Consider the following 23,672-nt stretch of genomic DNA (forward strand, 5'->3'; position numbering starts at 1 on the left):
CCCACAGCGTGGAGGAAGGCAGCCACATCCACCTGCCCACACAATGCGGCTCTGCTGGAACTTCCTAGCTCTCAGGTCAGCACAGACCTTTGTGAAAAGCAAGCTGTTCCAGTTGAGTGAATTCTTTCTTTGTGCATAACTCCCTGTGCTTCAAAGGGGACTAAGGCATCTTCTAAGTCACACTGGTGTGCAAAAAGAAAATACTTAATTTTATAGAAAAAGATGGACACTTCAATTTTTTTAAAATAGGAAAACAAGGAATTCACAAAGGAATACACATAGCCTAAAAACCTCATAAAAGAAACTTAATAATCAAAAAAAATTTCAAATTAAAAGTTTTCATTTATTAAATTGGCAAAAATTATTTTTAAGAGGAAAAAACCATATTGGAAGGGTTGTATGAACACATTCTCCCAAGTGCTTACAATCAGAGAACAAACTGGTATAATTGTTTTGGGTGGAATTTTAGCAGCACTTAACCAAAAAAATCTTTCAATATATACACGCTCCAACCAGCATGCAAGCTTAGAGGAATTTATTTTAATGAGACAATTGAGCAACTGTACCAACACTTATGTATAAGGCTGTTCCCAGCAGTGTGGTTTACTACAAAACCATATGGAATCAGCTCAGAAAACTACAATCCATCCATACAAAAGAGTACTAAGAAGATACTTAAAAGTTATGTAAGTGATTAATTGGATTATTTCCTGTGAGCCACTGCTATACCCAAGAATTTTTTAATGTGATACATAATTTCTGTAACTAAAAGAAAATAAAGAATAAAGATAACAGGATATTGTAGAAATCTATTTATCAAGATACATAATACATTGATGACAGAATCAAGCTATTATAGAAAGAATCAATTACATGATATCATTTTGTCTTAAACATATAAATATGTAAGAAAAAATTCTTAAAACTTATTGAATAAAAACACAATAGTGGTTTTCTCTGAAAAGATAAATGAGTCATAATTTTTACTTTTTTCTTGTTTAATAAGAATTGTCTATACCTTTCCTCCATTGACTTAGTAGAAACTGCATGGCAAAAGAGGGAGATGGATCGGGAGGAGCACAAGCTCTTCTGAACAAAAGCCTAAGTCTGAATGAAGGTAACCAAGGCCTAAGTCAAAATCCTCCTCCTCATCATCACACAGATTTTAAAAAGCAGCAGTGCATACATAGCTTTCTCATTTTACTGAGCTTAATCTTTTTTTAATATTTATTTTTTAGTTACAGGTGGACACAATATCTTTATTTTATTTTTCTGTGGTGCAGAGGATGAAACCAAGTACCTCACGCATGCTAGGCGAGCGTTCTACCTCTGAGCCACAACCCCAGCCCCCCCTGAGCTTAATCTTATACCTAGGAACTGGGATGAGAATGTGCTCTTATACAATTCCCATCTTAGTAGGTCAAAGCCTGGTTTCCAATCAAATTAATTTTAATGAATGACAAACAGAACCTACCTCCAAAATGTGATCAAATTTTGCCTCATGTAACTACAGATTACTAGACTTCAAAAGTGTCATCCGCCATTAGGCTGGAAAACCAACTCCAATTTCCTCCTTTCAGACAAAGACAAGGCAAAAACAGGACAACCTTCTATCCTCACTTAAACCCACAAATGAAACAAGATAGGCTTCATGTAAGAAGTCTATTTCCAGATCTTTACAATAACCAGGAAATACTCAGCTTAAGATCCTAAGAGAAATGTTATTACATACAATTAATGATTTTTTTTCTGACTGAATCCACAAAACAATCCCTTTTCACAAAATAAAGTTCTGTTTATGTAGTATCAATGCCACTCTACCAAGCACCAGACTAGGGGCTTTATGTGTTATTTGTTTAACCTTCATAAGAATCTAAAGATAATCTATGAAATACTAAGTCCCTTTCATAAATGAGGAAACTGACAATGGATTGGCCACTATATTAATCAAGTCACTAAAATCAGAGACAGTGTTCAAACCTGGCCCCCTCATTTCTTCCTATACCCTACACTAAAATAAAACGGTATGTAAACAAGGGAATGGAGAGAAAGGTTCCCTTTTGTCTTGAGGGGCGCTCTCAATTTACTTCCTGTCTTCCCTCCTTACAGACCCCCTTGAGGTCTCTGACCTCCTATGTTATCTAGGCCTACCTCCTTTCTGCTTCCATCACTAATCAGGAAGCAGGCACCAACTTTGTGGAGTGTCAGTCTCATACCACCCAATTTCCATTCAATTTAATCCGGTCATTTTGAAATTATCATAAAATAATCTAAACTCAAACTTTAGTGCACATACCAATTTAAATACACATTCAAATTTATTTCTTTATATCATTTAGAGAAGATGTGCAGCAAACTTTATCATTTGTTACTTTTTAAGTGCATTAATTCACTTTGTAAATTTTAAAAATTCTCATTCATTTATGCAAACATACCATCATTCACATCTTCAACTGTTTACCTGCAAGGAACCAACTAACTGTGACAGAAATCACTCCCAGAATTTAAGGCAACAAATAAATCTTATATTGTATCAGCTCTCTTGGCGAAAGAGTCTGTTTTCATGGGAACCAGCTCCCCAGAGTCAGAGTCCACAATAGCAAAGCCATCTCCCTCCACTCTTCTCTGGACCCCTTGCAGCACAGGAAAACTGGGGTGCCAACACATCAGCCAAGAGACAGAGAATCTCCTGGAAGCCAGGTCCCCATTTCAGTGGCCCTGGTGTGCCCACACTGCCTAAGGCTCCTTTTCATATTTCATCTCCTTGAGGATCTAGTTTGCTTGACTAGTTCTGTTTCCCACTTGTACTGCAACTAAAAAAAAAAAAAAAAAAAAGAATTTTTATTCTCTATGATCAAATGTTTTTCTTCAATGTTTGGGTTCAACTAATATTTCTAAACTGAGCCAGAATCGTCGATCTACTAATTTCATAAACATATTCCAAACTGCAGTCAGGCAAATCAATGAGAATAAAGAAAAAGAAAATAAAAGGGTAACCTAAATTTGGTGTGAAAACATTTAATAAAAGTTATATCTTATATAGAGAGAATTTATTAAAACTGCTACCTAGAAAATACCATACTTCCTTAATATGTTCAAATTCCAGTCATTTTTCAATAATAGAGCTGGATATTTGCAGGTCTTATTATGGATTACAAAACTTTCACCCCACAGAAGTAACTTTCTGGGGAATACAAAAATGGACCTTCGGTATCAACTACTTCACTCTTCAGATTGCTTTCAGAGAGCAGGGACTTCTAAAGAACTACTCAAATGTATCACTATTTTCTGAAATGTTCTGAACATTCTGGAATAAAAGAAGTAAGAGAATCCAGTCAGTCATTGCACATTTTACCACAAGCCTGTTACTCACATAGGTGACTCTAAAATACACACTTAAAAAGTAAATAGCTTAGCCTTTCAGACCCTTAACGCACAGTTTAACATCCATCTCTATGGAGCAAGCCACACTGACTGGACCTCTCTTTTGAAATGACTCTCAGTAAGTTTCGGACTACAACTACACAAATGTTCTGAAAAATCTCAACACAAAAGATAATCAATAACTGCTAACTGGTTCATAGCAGGCCCCCAATCAACATCTTCTGGATAAACAAAATAATTTATTCTTGAAACTCCTAAGCCAGAAACTCTGTGGGCCTGTGGGCCAAGGATGTTTATGAATTCCATAGAACCCTAGAAATAACACGCAAGCTCCTCTGTGTACATGTGCATGTGCATACTTTTTGGGGCGACTTTCAGGGAGTGCTATGGTTAGAGTGTCTCCCCAAAGGTCCATGTGTGAAGGCTTGGTCCCCTGGTTAGTGAGACTGAGAGGTGGTGAACCTGTAAGATAAGGTGGGACTTAGTGTGAGGTCCTTAGTATTATTAGTGCCATGCCCTCAAAAGAAAATGTGGGGCCCTGCGGTCCCCTCCCCCTCTGCTCTGGTTTGAGGTCTGAGATGTGACTGTTTTGTTCCTACATGTGTGCTCGCCATGATGTGCTGCCATATCTGCGGGATGCTCTTTGCCAACGGGAAGAGAACTGCACAGGCAACCAAAGGTGGCTCCTGATGTGACTCCAGGGCTACCAGCTTACAGACATCCAGCAGGCCAGGAGGTCAAGAATTTCTGATTTGTGGTAAAATTTAGGTTATTTCTGGTAGTCCTTCATTCCATGAACATGTCATCAGATATCAGGTATCGCCAGTAGTTCATAACAAGACAAAAATTATACACCAAGCTCTATGTTCCAGAACTTAGGACAGGGCCTGGTATTTGGTAAAAGCTTAACAGATAGGCACTAAATAGGTAAATAATAAGATCCCAAAGAGAAATTCCTTTTTGTCCTAGACCAGGCTGACAATCTGAGCACAGTTGACTTGCTCAGAAATATCAATTAATCCTCTGTACTTCAATGTCCTCATCTGTCCTGCAATTCCTGAGAGAAGAATGTGATTGGCTCAGTTGTTTCCATGACAACCAACTCTGCAGCCATCCCACTTCCCAGCACCATTCACTGAACGTTTAACACCAGGCACTTCCACGCTAGCTAGCTCGCTCGCTCCTATCCTCCTCTTCCTCACACACCAGGCGGGTTCAGCATACTTTTTCCATCAAGGATTATGCAAAAAATATTTTCTGCTTAGCAGGCCAGACACAGTCTCTGTTGCCACTGCTTAACTCTGCCATTATGGGGCAAAAGCAGCCACAGATAACATGTAAACAAATGAACAGAGCTATGTTCCAATAAAACTTTACTCATGAACTAAAATTTGAATTTCACAAAATGTTCATGTGTCACAAAACGTCTGATTTTTTCCTAAAAAAATGTAAAAAACCTAGTAACTCCAGGGCTTAAAAAACAGGGGGCAGGTTGGACTCCCCCAAAGATCCAGACCTTTCCTAGGAGGCTGCTTTGACACAGGTTAAGAGGCTGGAAAGCAGCTGTAAGGGCTCATTGACCCTTTCTGAAAAAAGGTCTGCAGAATCAGCAAGCTGACTTCTCTCCGCTCTTTCTTCTTCCATGCAATTTTAACTTAAAAGTGACTTGAAATTAAAAGAATTGAGATAGCAAGGTTTATGACACACACTTGCTAATATTTAATTAATCGTAATGGTGCTGACTAATAAAAAGTGTTTTCACTTCATTAAAAAATTAAAGTCTTCTCATCTCAGAGTCATTTCTCTATCAAGTTTAATTGACATGCAATTCTACTATTTCCCTTCATCCTCTTGACTCAAATTTTGCCTGAATGAATAAAACAAACAGAAAGAGTGAATTATCAGATTTCATCCATAAGAAAGGTTTTTAAAAACTATTAAAAAGAACCAGGGGGCTAGGGATGTGGCTCAAGCGGTAGCTCACTGGCCTGGCAAGCGTGTGGCCTGGGTTTGATCCTTTGCACCACATACAAAGATGTTGTGTCCGCCAATAACTAAAAAATAAATATTAAAAAAAAAAAAGAGCCAGATGTAATGATACACCCACCATATTTGAGACATTTAAAAAGCAGACAGAAAAGCAGAGTTAAAAGAACGTTCACCAAGACATTCACAGTGGTTATACCTGCGTGCCAGGAGATGGAATAATTTTTACCTTCTTGTTTATTTTTCTGTACTGTTTAATTGATTTTGCAATGAGAATGTATAAAGTTAAAAAAAAAAAGACTTATTAGAATGTACATCACCAAGAGTGAGGCCTAAAATAAACTAAGAACTTTGGATGATAAACATGTGCCAAGGCAGGTTCAACAACTGTCATGAGTGGCCCAGTCTGGTGTGAGGTACTCATGGTGGGGAAGGCTGTGCTTGTGTAGAATGTGGGGGTGGAAATTAAGGTTTGAGAGCAACTCCCAAAAGCATGTGTTGGAAACTCAATCCCCAATGCAACAGTGTTGAGAGGAAGAGCCTGATGGGATGATGCGGGCTCAATGCCCTGCAATGCCTTTGGCCACTGTGAGGCAGCAAGAAGCCCTTCAGCATGTAGTTCCTAGATCTTAGACCTCCTGGCCCCCAGAACTGTGAGCCAATAAAAAGCATCTATAAATTGCCCAGTCTGTGTTATTTTATTATGGCAACATGAAACAGAACAGGATAGAAACTTTTCTATATTTTCAGGTCAATTTTTCTGTGAAACTAAAACTGCTGTAAAAAATTAAGTCTCTTTAACAAACAGACATATTAAAAGAATTCTCATTCAAGCAATTCAAAAGTTCTGCTCACTAGAAGTAATTTGAGTACCACAGAAGTCAAGTGGGAAGGCTTTTATCAGAAGTGGTTTCAAAACACTGCAGATTGCTCCACACTTGGGGTAGCTGAGAGGAATACTGCACACAGCCCCGCCTGCCAGTTCACTAACGTTCCCCACCAGAAACAGTGAAGAACGCACTCTCCTCTTCTGAGCACCTATTTTGTGCATTCACCCTGAGCATACTCTACAGCTTTTCTCCTGTTATTTCTGACTCAGTAGAATATTTTCAGTAAAAGCTTAGAGGACACAGTCCAGGTTAGATTATCAAGGGCTCCAGAAAAGCAATTTAACACTTTGCCTTAGACTAGCTTTAAAATAAGAGTTCTAAGCCAGTTTAAGGGGCCTTGATGGAAAAACACATACCAAGATAAGAGTCTGACAATGAGCACTTGTTACATTAGAGACATTCTGATGCAAGTCTGAGAACAAGACCAGAATTGGAATAAATAAATGGGAAAATACTACATTTTCATCTTTTCAATACATTATAACCTGTATTTCCTATAGTTCATCACATGCATACTTGTATATCACGTGCAGGTGTATATATACATATACCTTATTTTTTAAAAAAATATTTTTTGTAGTTATAGATGGACACAATACCTTTATGTTATTTATTTATCTTAATATGATGCTGAGGATCGAACCCAGGGCCTCACACGTACTAGGCAAGCACTCTACAATTGAGCTACATATAACCCCAACCCCTACACCTTTATTTTTTAAAGAGTTTAAAAAAACAAGAGGCCTAAAGTCCATTATATCAAAAATACACCCTATGGTGGGAACTAAGTGAATGAGATCCTACAATTTCAATTGCTGAAAAAGAAAGCCAGCCTTAACAACCAAATCCTTAAGCCTGACAGAAGAGAACTGGCACCATTATAAGAATTTACAAACTATGACTAGTATGTAAGTACAAGTGTCATTAACAACGGAGTAGTAACAAGTTCAGAGTGGAAAGTGAGTCCCTAATATCTCATGGTTCCAAATCACAATTTTTCAACAATCTACTGTCAAGTCAATACTATGTATGAATTTCAGTGCAAATCAAACTCAAAATTCATATAAGGCAGTAGTAATCATTTACACATTATGCCTAACAATACAAATTGTTAGACTGGGAAAAATAGGTGCCCTTAACTTAAGCTTAATATGAATGGCATTTGTTCAAACTTGGCATTACATACACAGAACTAGAGCAAGCATTTGCTGGTACCTTAACATCACTGAGATTAGTGTTCAACCTGGTAGAGCATGTTTGTTAGTTTCCCTTGATAAACTTTTAAAATTTAAAAGTACAGTTTATTTTGGAGCACTGGTAATGACATTTTTAAAGAGACAGGCACTCTCTTCAGTAATTAAGACTTTTTTGCCTGGGCAGTTTTCCTACAATTACAAAATTCTCTCACCACAGAAGTAGTTGAATGATAAAACACAAGGACTCTCAAATTATCTTAAAGCCCCTGGGTTAGTTCTCAGGAGGTGCATTACAAAAGATTCACAAGAAACAAACCCAAAATGATGGAGAAACATCAGACCAAGTTAAGAACACTGCTATGGCCTTAGAAAAAACAGCCACATCTTAAGCCTCCCAGTGCCCAGAACTTCTGGAGGAAGTGCCCAATATTTCCTAGCCATGTTTTGCTTTCAGGCTTTCAGATGTTAATATGTGAGAAGCAGATGTGATTCAATTTAAGACAACCTAATGGAATGCTTATTCAAAAAACTTAACTTGCTTTTAAAGGAGTCACACCACAACCCTCCAATACCTGAGGAGCTTGAACAGGGCACTGGTCTGAACTACAATCAACATAAGTGCAGAATTCACACAGAATATCTACAGAATGACACTGACAAATTTTTGTCTTCTCAACTATCCTAATGTGATTTCTTTTAGTATCCCCATTGTTTAAATTGAGGATTTCACTGCTGAGGTCAGGTACCCTGCTCAAAGTCATGAAATCAGAAGCAGAATCTGAGCCCAGTCAATGAAAGACAACAATTTAAATGCCCCACTTTAAGGTAGGACAGATGGCTCCTGACTCTGCATCTGTACTCCTCAAGCCCGGGCCTGTTTCCTGGCTAGCTCTCCTTTAAAAGGGGCCTGCTCTTGCCCTGTTCCATTTTCCAGAACTGTTGTGAGATCACAAAATTAATGAATGAAAATCTTCCGAAAAATTAAATGCTTTTTAGTGTGCCATGTGCTAAATATAACCAATTCTAAGTATTCCAAGGATACAAAAATTACTTTCTAAAATATAGAGTAACCAGTGTTTTCTTTGCAGCCACTTGGAGAGTCTTTTATGGTATATATCTAGTGACACCTGTAAAGTGACAAACCACCACACAGGAAGTTGAGGTCTTAGTTGCAAAGCAAAACACCTGGACAGTCAAAATAAAAAACAAATTTGATGTTTATTGTCGAGAACAGTCAAGCAGGTTCAAATACAAAAATACGTTATCAGTAGAAGTCTGTACCCAGGAAACACATTTTCTCTTTAATAAAAATATTCTTGATTTTAAAGAACATATTAAAATGATTGTTTTAAGTTCAAAATGAGAAAACCTGAGAGAACAGGATCATGATGTCTTTAAAATGTACAGAACTCTGATAAACAAAGAACCAGAATTCTTTCTTACCTCCCACATGTATACATTATTCTTAACCTGAGATCTTTTTTTCTTATCACCAACAAATGGCCCAAACTTTTTGCCTTTTAAAATTGGTTTAGTGGCCCAGACACCTAGAAAATAAAATCAATATTTTTAAATGTATTGTGATTATTTTAAAGATTGAAAGCATTGAATGAAGTCAATTCAATTTCACGAAATAGTTAAAAAGCTAGATTCCCTAAAAGTAAGATAATGTTAAATCAACTGAGATAAATCAAATTACATCAAATCCTCAATAGGGATTTTAATTTTTCTTCTTTATACTTTTCAATATTTTCTAAATAGGTTTAAAGAACCTGTATTGTGTTATAATCAGAAAAAGTTGTATATTTAATTTTTCCACGTAAGACTGCTCATATAGTACAATCACAAACACTTCGAAAACAATCACAACTGAAGAGAAAAGATATTAGAATGGAATAAAACTAAAACAATTTAAACTTTTCATGCCAGTCATGGCAGTGCACACTGGTAGTCCCTGCAACTCAGGAAGCTGAGGCAGAAGGATCACAAGTTCCAACCTCAGAAACTTAGTGAGACCCTATCTCAAAATAAAAAATAAAAAGGACTGGGGATGTGGCTCAATGGTAAAATGTTCCCATGTTCAAACCCTAGTATCAAAATGCAAGTAAATAAAAAAACTCTTCATTTTACATTTCTACAGATTTCAAATTTTCTCCACTAAACATGACTTGTTTTTATAAAGAATTAGAAATGTAATTTTATAAGCAAATATTTTTTACATTCATTTGACATTCATTTGTTTACAGTGGAAAACCTCTTCTCTCTAGCAACACTTCCTGAAAACGTAGCTACTGAGACAACTTGTTTTTTACAGTTTCAAACAATCAAAATGCATGTTCATCCAGGTATGCCTAGGATTGTTTCTATCTTCTGTGTACAGATCATAAGCAAATGGATGCGATGAAAAAAGCAAGTTGGTGAATCAGCAGGAGCCCAGCCTGGGAGTCAAGAAAATTGGCACTCAGGGCCACTCTGTACAGGCTCCCTCATTTTCTAACCTCAGTGTCCTTATGTACAGAATGGAGTAGAGGGTGGGCCAGTCCTGTCCTGAGAGGACATATGAATTCCACTTTTTTGTAGGTCGGCTATGAACTGCATTTGATGACATGCAGTTAGCAAACAATATGCTGAGCTATAAAATTAATTCCTTTCACTTATACAAAATTAACACTTTTTTTTTGTTTGTAGTTGTAGATGGACAGAACAACTTTGTTTTATTTGTTTATTTTTATGTAGTGCTAAGGATTGAACCCAGTGCCTCACACATGCTGGGCAAGTGCTTTAACACAGAGCCACAACCCAGCCCCAAATTAACACTCTTAACTGTTCAGCAAATAAATTTTCAATGAGAATTAGGAAAACATTTATTAAAAATTTATTCACTACATATGTATATAAACTATAATATCAGAAGTACATCTTAAAAAAATAAAGAAATGGGATATAAACATGATATAGTCCAAGACATTTTGATTGGATTTTTAAAATTTACCTCCTTAGCCTTCTATAAATAAAAATAACCCAATACACACAAGCTTGGTTTGTATTCAATGAGAAACCATACCAGAAGATTCGGACACACCGGGGTCATGTCATTCATTCAAAGATCTACTGAGAGTCCATAAAGTGCTGGTACTGGAGACACAAAGGCAAGTAAGAAATGAAGGTACTCACTATCAAGGACCGGGACAGACGTAAAGACAACCACAGAATAATGAAATAAGCATAATAACACGATCATACAAAAGCCACAGTGAAGACAGAGAGAAGAGAACACCACATCCTGTTGGAAGAAGCCCAGGAGATGCAGGGGACGCCTGGAAGAGTCAGCAAGGATGGGGTGTGGGTGTGTGCCTAGTTTAAGTCAGGGCAAATCCACTGCCCTCGGGTGTGCTGCCTGCCACCTCACTTGCTCCCACAGGACTCTGCCTGCTCTGCTGCCCATCTCTCTGAATGCAGTACTTACCGATCCGGGTCTTGTCAACAGCTGATGGGAACAGCCTCACTTCCTCCGGAAGTCCTCGCAGCACGTGTTCAGGTACCTCAGCCAGGGTCTCAGCAGCTGCCAAAGGCTCAGGAGCGTTCTGCAAGCCAAGACAGAGAAGGATCAGAGCAAAAGGAAGAAAGTACAAGTAGTGTTTTGTTTTATTTTGTTTTTCTATCTGGTCCAATAAGTAAATATGCAAAAATACAACTGAAATCTGAAGTGGGCAAATCCGAAACAATGATGCTAAGCATTTGGGCAGTTACTCTGATGCCTATTTGTTAGTGCCCAAAGGAAACCACTCAACCTTCAAGCACATCTGTGTTGATCTATTTTGGTCCTGCCACTGCAGCCATTTTCAAAATACATGAATCTCCAGCACCATACTGCTTTTTAAAGTGCAACAGAATCCTACAGAAAAATACATCTTAAGCTTAATTTAAAATCAAAAGTTACCAGTAGCTATAAGCACATTTTGAAAATAAAAATCAACACTCCCCACTTAAAAGAATAACTGTAAAACCTACACATACCATAAAGCCTGTCCTGACTAATCTGCCAGAGCCTCACTCATGCATCCCTGTAGCGACCACACCCAACTTGACCACAACTCACATATTCTCCCCAGGAGCACTGCACTCTTCCTACAGTCCACACTGGAACTCTGACCTTCCAGGAAACAGGAGCTGACCACTGTATGCCAACCGCTAAACAGTAAAGCCATCCCAACATCCCAAGGTACTAGGAAATAGAGAATTTTATACAACTACTTGTCAAAGTTTGGAAGAATTCATCATAATTTAAGACACGTATGGAAGGATCTGCGCCAATTGGTAGAGCATAACTATTACTTTAAAAATAATTTTTAAATTGATGGAAAACCAAGTGTCTAGTAACTGGTACCACATAAACCCTAAAGAACTGATTTGTTTATCACACCCCTTCTAAGAATGATGAATTTTGTAGTATGAGTATTTTATTTCACTGCAAAGAAATGTTTCAATGATTTTCAAAGAAGCCAATGTAGGCAAAAAAAAAAAAAAAAAGTTCCGAGCTAAAAAGATTAATTTTTCCCAACAACAATGAAGCTTTTATACTTTTTAAGAATGTTCATGTGCCAAGAAAATAAAATCATCCAAATTTGCAGATTTCCAATACCTCAACCTTTTTTTAAACATCAATAGCTGCTTCGAGAAATAAATCTCCCAGTCATATCGACGGTCTGCTCCCTGGCCTGTGTAGACAGCCAGCAAGTCTGCAGGGGTGCACAGACCAGGGTCACCTCTTGAGCAGGGTCAAGACACCAGTGCACAAATGCCCGGCTCTGCCTGAGTTCCACCTTTGTCTTTTTTTTTTTTTTAATATTTTTTTAATTGTAGATGAACACGATACCTTTATTTAATTAATTTATTTTTATATGGTGCTGAGGATTGACCCAGTGCTTCTCACATGTGAGGCGAGCACTCTACCACTGAGCCACATCCCCAGCCCTCCACCTTTGTCTTGACAAAACCCTACACAGGCCTTCCAGACCCTGGGAAAATCAAATTGTCCCAGAAAATGGCCTCATGGCTTCAGATTACCTAAACTGTGAATAAAATTAGGACTGACATTTCTCACTTCTAAATATGATATCCCTGTTTTTACATTTTTATTCTGTAAGCTGGGTTTTTTAAATGTGGATAAAGTTTTTCCAAAGGGGAAAAATAAGGTGTTAAGTTGGTAATTATATCCAAGGATACATAATGATTATAACATTGAAAAATTAAGTGATATTAACAAATACTAGCCAGAGTCGTAGAAGCCCAGGCCATTTAGTACAGAGGGAATTCTCTTCCCCTTTCTGGGCTGTGATCCTGGGCAAAGACCTGGCACCATCTGCCCTCCCCAGGAGCACTTCCCTGAAAGGACAGCGTCTGCTAGCCCTCTTTCAGGCGCTGCCACAGTAACAGGAATAACAGCTCCACACGACATTCTGCAGACTCCCTTGGTGCGAGGTCCTGTGCTAACAGTCTTACACGCTTGATGGAGTTTACCCCAAACAGTCCAAGGGACAGGTGCTACCAGTGCCTTCCTGTCCTGCCCCTGACACACACTAGAAGAGGAAAGTGGGACTCAGGGAAAGGGACTAAATTGCTCAAGCGAGGCCGGAATCTGAACCCTTGTCTAACTCTGGAGCCTAAGTTCACAACCACTGTGGGATCTGCATTTAAATCTCTGGAATATAATCTGATAATTTCTGTCCTAAAACTTCCAGACTTGCATGGAAAACTCAACAGAAGACTTCCTACAGAAGACATGGCCATGCCCACAGGAGACATGAAACTCAAGAACAAGACAGAGACCACAGAGACTAAAGCTTCTGAATCACCTATGAATATAAAGAACCTCAGCAAAGCTGTCAGGCAAAAACAAGAAAAAGGAAAATTCCTATGGCTTTGCTTACCTGTTTAGGTCAACCCATGATTTTTCACATGGGCTCATACAATAATAGGACTCAACTATAACAAGGAACCTAAGTTCACAGCAACCCACTCCAGACACAGTGGCCTTGGGCCTCTCCTCCCACCTCCCCAGCTGCTGGACTCTCCACAGCAGTGGGTCTGACTGCAAACTCCCTGGAACATTCTTAGAAAAAGTAATGACTTGAGAAGTAGAAGAGGGGAAGTTGTGGGATGACCAGCCTATAAAGAAACACCTTCTAGCTTTCCTTATTTTTCTTTCATAGTTCTTATTACATATTTTAATAATTATTTGTATAATTATGTGTTTAATGAGTGCCTCCCCTGGGAGACTGCCGAGAAGACAGATGGTGTCTGTCTTGCTCAGCACTGCGTTCCCAATGCTTAACAACAGACTTGAAATGTTTGTTGTTACTCAAATGAAATACTATTCCTTAAGCTAACTTAAATTTTTCTATTAAAAAAGGAAGAGACATAAATAAATAAAATAGCAGGGTCATCTAAAACAGAAAGTGTTTTCTTCATATGTGGCTGAATTCTTGATTTTGAGGTGGGTATTCTTTGGGGTCAATATAGTGGTCCCTCTGTAGGTGAGAAACTGGCTCCAATACCCACCCCCATGCCAAAGACCACAAATGCTCAGTCACTTGGGTAAATGGTGAAGTATCAACACATACACTACGCACATCTTCCCCATACACTTTCCATCATCTCTAGATTATAACACCCAATAAAATATAAATGCTATGTAAACAGATGTTAGGGCATATTATTTGGGAAAAATAACAACAAAAAAATCTGAACAAGTTCAGTACACAGGCAACTTGTTTTCCAAATATTTTCAATCTGATGTCAGTCAAATCCTCCCTATATGGATATGAAAGGCTGGTTGTATAAAAAATCCCTTTTTACAAAATGTTGTATGCTCTCAATTCCAAATAAACAATTTAGAGGTAAATCTTTGGAACAAAATAAGATTTAAAAAAAAAAAAAAAAACCTCTCCCCTATACACTTATAAACGGGGCTCTCTTTTCTATGCATATCCTGATAGTGTTGAATGCACTATCATTTTCTAAACAGGGTTATCTTGGTTCTTGCACTAAAGAGTCATAATTTGATCCTGGAATTATTCCCAGATTGATCTTATGTAAAAGAAACTGCAATACCTACTCAACATATTAATAGATTTCTGAATTCCTGCTGGGGCCGATGTTCTGGGCATCACAATTGGACCAACAATGTGTTACTGGGAGAGGAAGACAGATAAACTCAAACACACACACATACACCCCCCCACACACATACACACACAATGCCTGATCAAAAGAAAAATCAAGCAGGAAAAGGGGATTCAGTGTTGGAGTAGGGATGGGGGTGCCACTCAGACAGAATGCTCAGGACTCTAGCAATGAAAAGGGACTTGTATGGTGACATGGGAGGATACTCAACAGCAGGGACCAGATCCTAAGTTAGGAAGGAGCCTGGTGTGTTCTGCAAGCAGTCCCACAAAAACCCAAAGCATCCAGGGCAAAGGAAGTGAGAGAAGCACCTAGAGGGGAGATAGGGAGAGCAGGGCTGCAGGCCACTGGCTATCTGCGAGTGAGCGGGAGGAGTGTACCATCAGAGAACAGAAGGCCAGGATCAGCAAGGGGCACCGAGCTCCCTCCAGAGCCTCCCAGGACCTCTCTGTGGTGACCCAGTCTCCTGGCACCCTGACTTGCTGCCCTAATACAGGCACATTCCTGGTTTAGAGACCCTTAAATCACTGACAACTGGGACAGAGGTGTAAGTTGAAGGAATTCTCTACTCCCCTGTGACAAAGGCCTCAAGGAGGCCTCACTCTTTCATGCCTAATGAGTACAGTCTCCAAACACATCGATTCCGACAGGGAACAGTAAGCATCCAACCTAATGTGTCCAATTTAAGTTAATGTAATAAGCTACTTAGTTGTTAACCATTAATTAACCTCATTAATACATATTTTCAACTTCCTACTACCTTAAACTCAAAGAAAAGCCAATATTCCCCCTTCCCCAACTAATGGCCACAAGCCATTCTCCTTCATTCAGTCCCTCGTTCAGTCATTAACAAATATTTCCTGGGTGCCTGCTTCCGGCTGGCTCTGCTGGGCAGTGGAGACACAAAGGTTAAGCTGTCATGAAACGTGCCACCTAGGGGACCCTCTCTGTTCCCACCATTTAAGAAACCTCAGAAAGCTTTTAGGTTCTCCAGATGCCACCTTGCTGGGAGCATGTGACAGGTCCTTCGACACTTTCCGTGACACCATTCCCAGGACAACCTTCCCTTGCTGGACAGGTGGGGAGCTGAGGAGTGAACCCTTCACTGCTTCCTCTGGGCTGGGAAGTGTCTCTTCAGTTAAGCATCACCCGCACAGCGATGGTGCTTAGAAGAGCCCAGACATGCTTGGAGCACTCTGCATCGCCTGTCTGGCCTTCGCATCACCATGTGCTACAGACACTTTTACGATTCCCACTCTACCGAGGAAACTGAAACTTGTCCACAGCCACAACAAGCAAGTGGCAGCACTGGGTTATTCCAACACAGGCAGTCAGGACTCAGGGTGTGGACTCAGAAAGCAGGCCCAGAGCAGCCCCATAAAATCCAGCTACTTAAAGTCTAGAGTCCACATTTTATCACCAACCCAGTGGAGTCTCTTCCACATCATCCAGGGATGCTTCAGAAGACCCTCTGGGGGGTTCACAAGGTCAGAAGTATTGTTATAACATCACCAAGATGTCACCTGCCTTTTCCACTCTGAGGCATAGAAGGGAGTTTTCTGGAAGCTATGATGTGTGATGGCACCATCACTCGCCAGATGATAAAATGTCTGATTGCTTAATTTTGTATTTTAAATTAAGTGTCAGATTTGTAAATAAGGCCTTCAGTTGAACATACTGCACCAAATCACCTTTGCGGTTCTGATGCTGCACTTCAGCTACATGAGGCCGCCTGGGGAAAGCCAAGTTGACTGAGAAAGACCTCACTGCAGGCTGCTAAGGGCCCCACTGGGGTCTCCCAGCAAAGCACCATGGTCTCAGAGTATCCAGTGCAATAGTCTATGCTCAGTGCCCCAGACTGAGCTCCCGGGAAACAAAAGAAACACAGAAGAGAGTTGCTGCCCTCTGCAATCAAGCCCAGGGGCGTGGGGCTGAGGCGCCAGCAAGGCAGCACAGAACCTAAAGGGGCCACTTGGCATCATATTGCAGGCCTCAGCTCTACCCAGAAGACACTTTGGCCTCTGAGAAGCAGGTGCCCACCATCCTACCCTGGGGGACTTCCCCTGAGGTCCTTACAACACTTCCTCAACTCGATGCAGTTTGCATTTCCTAAGCCCCGACTTGGACTCTCAGGAAGGACAGGTTTAGACAGACTGAGCTAGCGCAGTTTCACCACAGCTGTGCCTGGCCCTGGCCTAGCATCCATGCACAGAGCAGTGGCTGCTGTGAAGGAACAAAAGTCCAGCAGTCAAAACTGCAAAGCAGTCTGGGACACCGGAATGGCTGAACAGTGCCACAGACTCAACTGGAGATGGGCTCCCAGGGGCCGCAGGAGGGCTTTCATGGTAAACAGAGGAGGAGGGAAAAGGTAAGAAGGGAGCCTCGGGAAACCGTGTTCCCAAGTGGAAGAGAAAGAAGAGCAGTGAAGAGGTGCTAGTGTCCCAAGTCAGAGGAGAGGCAGCCGGGGAGAGGACCAGAGCTGGGGAGAGGACCTCAGCAGCGGCAGGCAGCAGGGCCTTTGAAATCTCTGTACCTGTGCCCTTCTCCAATCCCACTGCCACCACCACTCTTCAAACCTGAAACGACACAGTCAACCCCACTTGTCCCCCACGTGGCTGGCAAGTGCTCCCTTAGGCCTTCAGCAACCAAAAGAGGCAGGACTCACACACACTGGGCCCCCAAGCTGCTGTGGGAACCTGCAGGCATCCCACTAACAGCAGCCATACTGCAGGTGAGCAGCAGGGCTGGGGGTCAGCTCAGAGTGGCGTGCTTGCCCAGCACACACGAGGCCCAGGGCTCAAATTCCAGTACCACAAAAAATAAGTGACAGGACAAGCTTCCTGCCACCTGCAGCCGTCAGGCTGGCAGGAAGGCTGGACGGGAATGGAGTCAGAGTGGGAATGGGCTGGGGCAGGTAGAGGTTATATGCCGCCTCCTAAGGGTCCACTGCTGATGACTGAATTATAATTTCTTAAATCATTTTCATCCAAGCAAACCATGGGGCTACAGCCCTCCAAGTCAGGTGGGGTTCGTCTGGTCTACTCATGGCTTTATTTAAGGAAAAAAATTCTACTGGGAGAAATCATAGAAAAATCCCCATTTTTCTCTCAAGGTTCCTCCCAGGCCCCTAACTGCCCCTAGACAGGGGTCTAATGGTCCTCTTCCTTCCTAATGGAGTCTGTCACTAGTCAGGCTTTTTCACTAACAATTCCAGCCACTGGTCCTCCTGGCCCTCAATTCTTCCAACCAGTCAATATCCTCTACATACTACTAGGTCAAGTTCAAATCCCATGAAGTTCTTGATAACCCTCCATGGTAGCCCCTTTTCTAGCTTCCTATATAGTCTGTTTGGTGTTATGTAACAATAGAACTCAAGGCCTGTGGGGAATGATTTGCCAGGGAGAGAAACTGTCAGCAAGGCAATCAATTGGGAGGTTTGTGTACTAGTTCAAACAAGAAGTATGTGGGATGAAGACTTAAGAGTGTTAGAAAGCATTTTATATAGCAGAATCAGGATGTGGTTACTGACTGAAAATAATAATGAATAATAATAATACTTACACAATGTTTCCTATATGCCAGGCACTGGCCTGAGCTCGTTTATGTTAACTGACTCCTTTACAGTTAAACAAAAGTACAGGTCTACCTCTAGTTAACAGACAAGAAAGCTAAGACCAAGAAGTCAGGTGACCTGCCAAGGTCACAGAGATGGAGTGGCTGAGTCCAAATTAATTATGGAGACTGAATCAAAAGACCACAAAAGGGAGGCAGAGCTGAGCTATCCTGAAATATCTCTACCACAGTATTAATATCCGAACAACATAAAAGGTAATCCTTCTTGCCAAAAGCTCCCCCTAGTTATTTAAGGAAATCCTACCTAAAATTTTCAGAAATAATCTAACAGTTTGATGCAGAAAGACAATGTCCCAGATTTTATAAATTGCTAATTTATCTAGTAGAATACATGATTCAAAATGAGATTTAGGTGCCATCAATATTCAGGATGTTAATTTATTAATAATTTATTAATTGATATTTAAGCCGTAACAGATAGGAAGCAGCTTACTTGAAAGTCTTCTTACTTGAAATAGTTGAAAAAAGTCAGGGCTAGGCAATCCCAAAAAACCAAAGGCCAAATGTTCTCTCTGATATGCTATGCTAACACACAATAAGGGGGTGTCGAGGGGGAACACATTGGATTACACAATGGGAATGAAGGGAAGGGAGGGAGTATGGGAATAGGAAAGACAGTAGAATGAATCAGATAATGTTCCTATGTTCATATATGAATACATGACCACTGTAACTCCACATCACATACAACCACAAGAATGGGAGGTGATGCTCCATGTATGTATGATATGCCAAGACACTCTGCTATTATGTATATCCAAACAGAACAAATTTTTTTTAAAGAATATTAAAGTCACTGGGAAATATGTTCTGTTATATTAAAGAGTATAAAAGAATATCAAAAAATGAAAATTAGGGCTGGGGATATAGCTCAGTGGTAGAATGTTTGTCCTGCATGCATAAGGCACTGGGTTTGATCCCCAGTACTGCAAAATATAAATATTAAAAATATGAAAAATCAACTTTGTATTTATAATTATAAAAAACACAACATATATATTTTTAGCATATGCTTTTGGTTTCAACTATTTTACAATATGTTTATTTTCAGGATTAGAAAAGGGGAGGAAGATAACCAAAATGAAAGAAAGCAACCCAAGTTCACCAACCCTTAAAGCTCAGTTTATGAACTTACTTACTAGAAGGTCAGATGTTCTCCCCAAACTAGCTCCTGTACAAGAAATGAACTACTGACACATGGAAAGTGAATCAATCTCAAAAACAATATAGTGATCAATGGAAGTCACACATGGAACAGCAGCCACTGAATGGTCCCACTTTTGAACAGGAAAAAACAATCTATAGGCACAGAAAGCTCATCCGTGGTTGTCTGGGGTGGCAAAAAGATCTTTGGGGGATAACAGAAATGTCCTGTAACTTGATGACGGTGGACATGCATGTAGACGTTTGTCAAACACACTATGCACTTAAGGGGGGTACATTTTACTGCTAACTAAAAAATAAATAATTCCTATGTTCTTACCTGAAATCGTGTTAAAATGAAACTTATAGTGAACCAAGAAAATAGTTTAAAAGACAAAAATACTGATGTAATACAAAACAAGTTTTTTAATCAAGTTATGTAAAAAAAAGTTTACAACCTTTTTTACAACATTCCTCTGCTCGACACCCTCCAAAAGGCCGCCATCTCCCAGGCAAATTCTACTCTGGTCCTTACAAAACCCATGGAGCTGACCCCACACCTTCTCCACGACCTACCCCTTCTCCCAGGCCCCACCACTCAGCTCCAGCACATGTAGCCTCAGTTTCCTCCACTCCCTCACCGTGGCCCTCTCTCCATCCCACTGGACAAATGTCCACTACAGTGCTTAGGACAGCCCCCCACAGAACAGTACAACTGGCCCTGCCTGCTGTTACACAGGCTGCATATACCACCTCACCTGGACAACACATACTCATGTTTTTGGTTTTTAAAAAATGCAAGAATAAGCACATTTTATTCATATTCCACTTAACACAATTCACCCAGATAGTGACAGGATATGATTATATCTCCTTTAACTATTTAATTAAAGCATCTAGCTTGTTACAGACCTTTCAGAACAAAACACTGAAGAGTAAAAGCAGTGGCTGATGGGGACGTTAGACTCAATAACGTTTAATATTAAGAACATGTTGTAGTTATCTTCATGCAAAGTTAAGAGGCTGCTCCTACAATAGGCTAAGAAGAATCCCATAGCAATTACTATAAGCAAAGAACATCCAAGAATCATAGGGTATTAAAATATTCCAGAACTCTCTGGACAACTCTTCTTTTTTTAGACTTACAATCAAGATTCTAAGCTACTAAACAATAGGGGGAAACAATAGGGGGAAAAAATCCAATAAGCTTCACTTTACTGAAATAGCATTAAACTGCCTTTGGTTAAGGAATGAATCTAACTGCAATAACAATAAGCAGATGGACACAGAAAAGAAAGTCATTTATACCATCTTTGAAAGAACAGCAACTAGTTCTCAAACACAAAAATATACCTTCTTTTCAAAAGCTGGCAGCTCATTAAGTTCTCCAACCGAAGAAGCTGTCAAATATGGTGTTAATCTCAATAATGAGAAAGCATATTACCAGGTCCTTACCCCCTCCCAACCCAGTCTCCAAGGCACAGTAAAAGTGATATTCTAAAAATGGAAATCAGATTATGTCACTATCCAGAGCTTCTAACTGTACTTATAATAAATATAAATGCCTTCCCATGGCCCTAAAGTCCTATAAATCTGGCCCTCACCTCTCACCAATGTCATCTTGTCCCAGAGTCAGATGGAGCTCCAAGTATGGCCAAGCTCCACCCCCTGGCTTGCCCTCTGTTCCTTGAGCCAAACTCATTCCCACCTCAGGACCCCTGTATTTACTGTGCATTTACTCTGCCTAGAATTTTCTTTCTCCAGATCTTCGCATATCTAGCTAGTTTATGGTTATCACCTAAGTCTTGGTTCTACTATCTGTTATCTCCTTAGGACAGCCTTCTCTGTGTAATCCAGAGAACCTCCCCCATCCTGACCTACCATTCTCCACCACAGCACTTTGCAGTACTGGAAATTGCCTGGCTGCAGTCCCTGTCCCTCTGTGAGCTCACAGGCTGCACTGCTTTGCCACCTAGCTCTCTGCGGCATCCACCACATCTGGGATAGGGACTGTACCAGGCCAGGGAGTGAGAGGTGGAGGGACATTCAAGATGGTTGAGATAATGGAACTATGGGTGGCTCATCCCAACTCTCAGGGTTGAATTTGTCACACTGAGTGATTAAAAGCTCCTTTAGTTATTTTACTAATCTTTGAAACAAGCTTAGAAAGCTAAATTGCTTTGCTACTGGTAAACAGCAGTAACAGATTACTAATCAGGATGTAGAGATAATGTAATCATAAACCACTAAACTGACACACTAATAACAATTTGCACTGTGCAAAGACTCTTGAAAAAAAAATCTAAGTGTAATTCAGTGAATTAGTAGTAAAAGTACTTGCAGTAAAATCATCATGGTTGTTTTTAAATGTCACAGTTCTCCTCTGCTACAAGGCACCCAATTGCACTACACTGCTCCCCTGATCCAAGTGCTAGGTTAGAGATGCCAGCATGACTATACCAATGAGTGCACAACAGGGTGCTGTGTAAGGAGACAAACTTCCATCACCCTTGGTTCCTGACTACAACAGCAGAGCCCCAAACCAGACCACAATGGGTTTGTGGCACCAAAAATTTCAAGTTGCTTGCTCCCTCAGCATAACATAATTTACCCTACTGCAGCAGTACAGCACAGTGACCAAGAACCTGAACTATGGAATCTGAGGAGCTGTTCATTATAAGAGCTCTTTCACTTACCATTTAAATGACCACAGGCAAGCTACAGCCACCTGTTTGGGCCTTAATATTTTCATCCACAAAATTAATATCTATGCTTCATTGAGTGGCTACAAAGACTAAATTAATATGAGAATGTACATACTATGCTTAATAGAGTGCCTGTCCAGTTTGTTAAGCAACCTCAATAGAGAGCAAATGGTATTAAACTCTACCATATCTACTCTAAGCTGCTATGAGCCTACTTGCATTACAACATTAAATAAGTCTAAGGAAAGACTAGAAGACCTTAAAAGTTAAATATAGATGAAACCCAACACATTATGGATTGACTTACCATTTTTTGACTTTATGATGGGTTTATCGGGACGTAACCACAGAGTGAGTGGAGAAAAATCTGTACCAGGATGGATGTAGCATGTTAATGAAAGAAGAAAAAAATAGGAAGGATTTGAAAATAGAGAAGATGAGAAATGGGGGTGGAGAGGTCAGTGATTGCTACTCCACCTGCCATTACTGCACGCAGAGCAAGCTGGAATTCTATGTGGAGAGGATTAGAGATGAAGAGAGGAGTAAGTACTGAGTAGGAACAAAGGGCAGAGGAAGAAAGACAAAGAATATGTACTCCAGGGCCTGGCAGAACCCCATAGCTGGCCTTAAAGGGAGAACCTGGCAAGGCACGACCTGGTGGGACAGGATTGTTGGCTGCCTCTCAATGGTCAATGCCAACAATACTGACAGGCGCTGGACTCTATTTTTTTTCTAAAATAATCATTTGCTAGCAATATGGTGTGCAGGGCCCAGGACCCTTCAGTCCCTGTCCTCAACTGGCAGGGACACATGAAATAAACAGTTCTGTGCTATTCTCTTAGACAGCATGCCCTTCATCAGACAGGTCTGACAGCTCAAAGCAATGCCCATCAGTTCCAAGAAAGACTACTCCTACCTCAAAATAATCATCAGGATTTCAAGTGAAAGTTAATCTTGCTCAAGTTCACATTTTTTTATATCTGAATTTTTTGTGTGGAGTTATTTTGAAGTAAATTTTAGTGCAATTTATTAATTATTTTCACTGGCTGAAAATGAAAGGAATAAATACACAAGTGAAAACTATAAACTATCAAGAATAATTCTTAATTTCTTAAAATTACTGGGACAATCGCTGGAAAACACCAACAGATTTTATGCTACAGCATAAGGATCAAGTCTAAATAGCATTCAACTAATACTTTTTCAATAATGAAACCTAAGCAAAAATGCTGAAAATTTTAGTCACAGAAAGTGAGCAATTTTTATAAACCAAATAAAACTTTCATTACTACCAGACCATTTAAATTATACTCAGAAATGTGCTAACCATTAGAAACATAAGAGGACACTTTTTCACTGATATCTGGCATTTAACATCAAAGGCAGCCCTCCAAAGATCTGGCATTAGAACTTGTCAAAAGCAGAATGAAACTGTAAATGAGCCAAAAAGAGAAATGGTTATTGCTTGCAACTCTTTTGAATGGCAGGTAGTCTTCTTTTAAATGGAAGTTCATTTGGTATACATGGAGTATTAAAGCAAATGTGTGAAG

General features: G+C 40.0%; 1 protein-coding gene across 5 annotated transcripts in view; it reads right to left on the bottom strand.

Annotated features, from left to right (window-relative positions):
• Prdm2 (PR/SET domain 2) overlaps positions 1–23,672 on the bottom strand; it is a 118,988-nt gene that overhangs the window by 77,980 nt on the left and 17,336 nt on the right. For 4 of the 5 annotated variants that reach the window (XM_046468582.2, XM_046468577.2, XM_046468578.2 and 1 more), the window contains exons 2-3: positions 10,923–11,040; positions 8,900–9,003 (exon numbers count right to left, since the gene is read on the bottom strand). In XM_046468582.2, coding sequence (XP_046324538.1) covers positions 8,900–9,003; positions 10,923–11,040 — 222 coding nt within the window. The remainder of the gene's footprint in view (positions 1–8,899; positions 9,004–10,922; positions 11,041–23,672) is intronic. The other variant, XM_058571145.1, reaches the window with a different exon arrangement.

The sequence above is a fragment of the Marmota monax genome, unplaced genomic scaffold (assembly GCF_021218885.2).
Source record: "Marmota monax isolate L192 unplaced genomic scaffold, Marmota_monax_Labrador192_F-V1.1 WCK01_AAM20220418_F8-fsc00008, whole genome shotgun sequence".
Lineage (NCBI taxonomy): Eukaryota > Metazoa > Chordata > Mammalia > Rodentia > Sciuridae > Marmota > Marmota monax.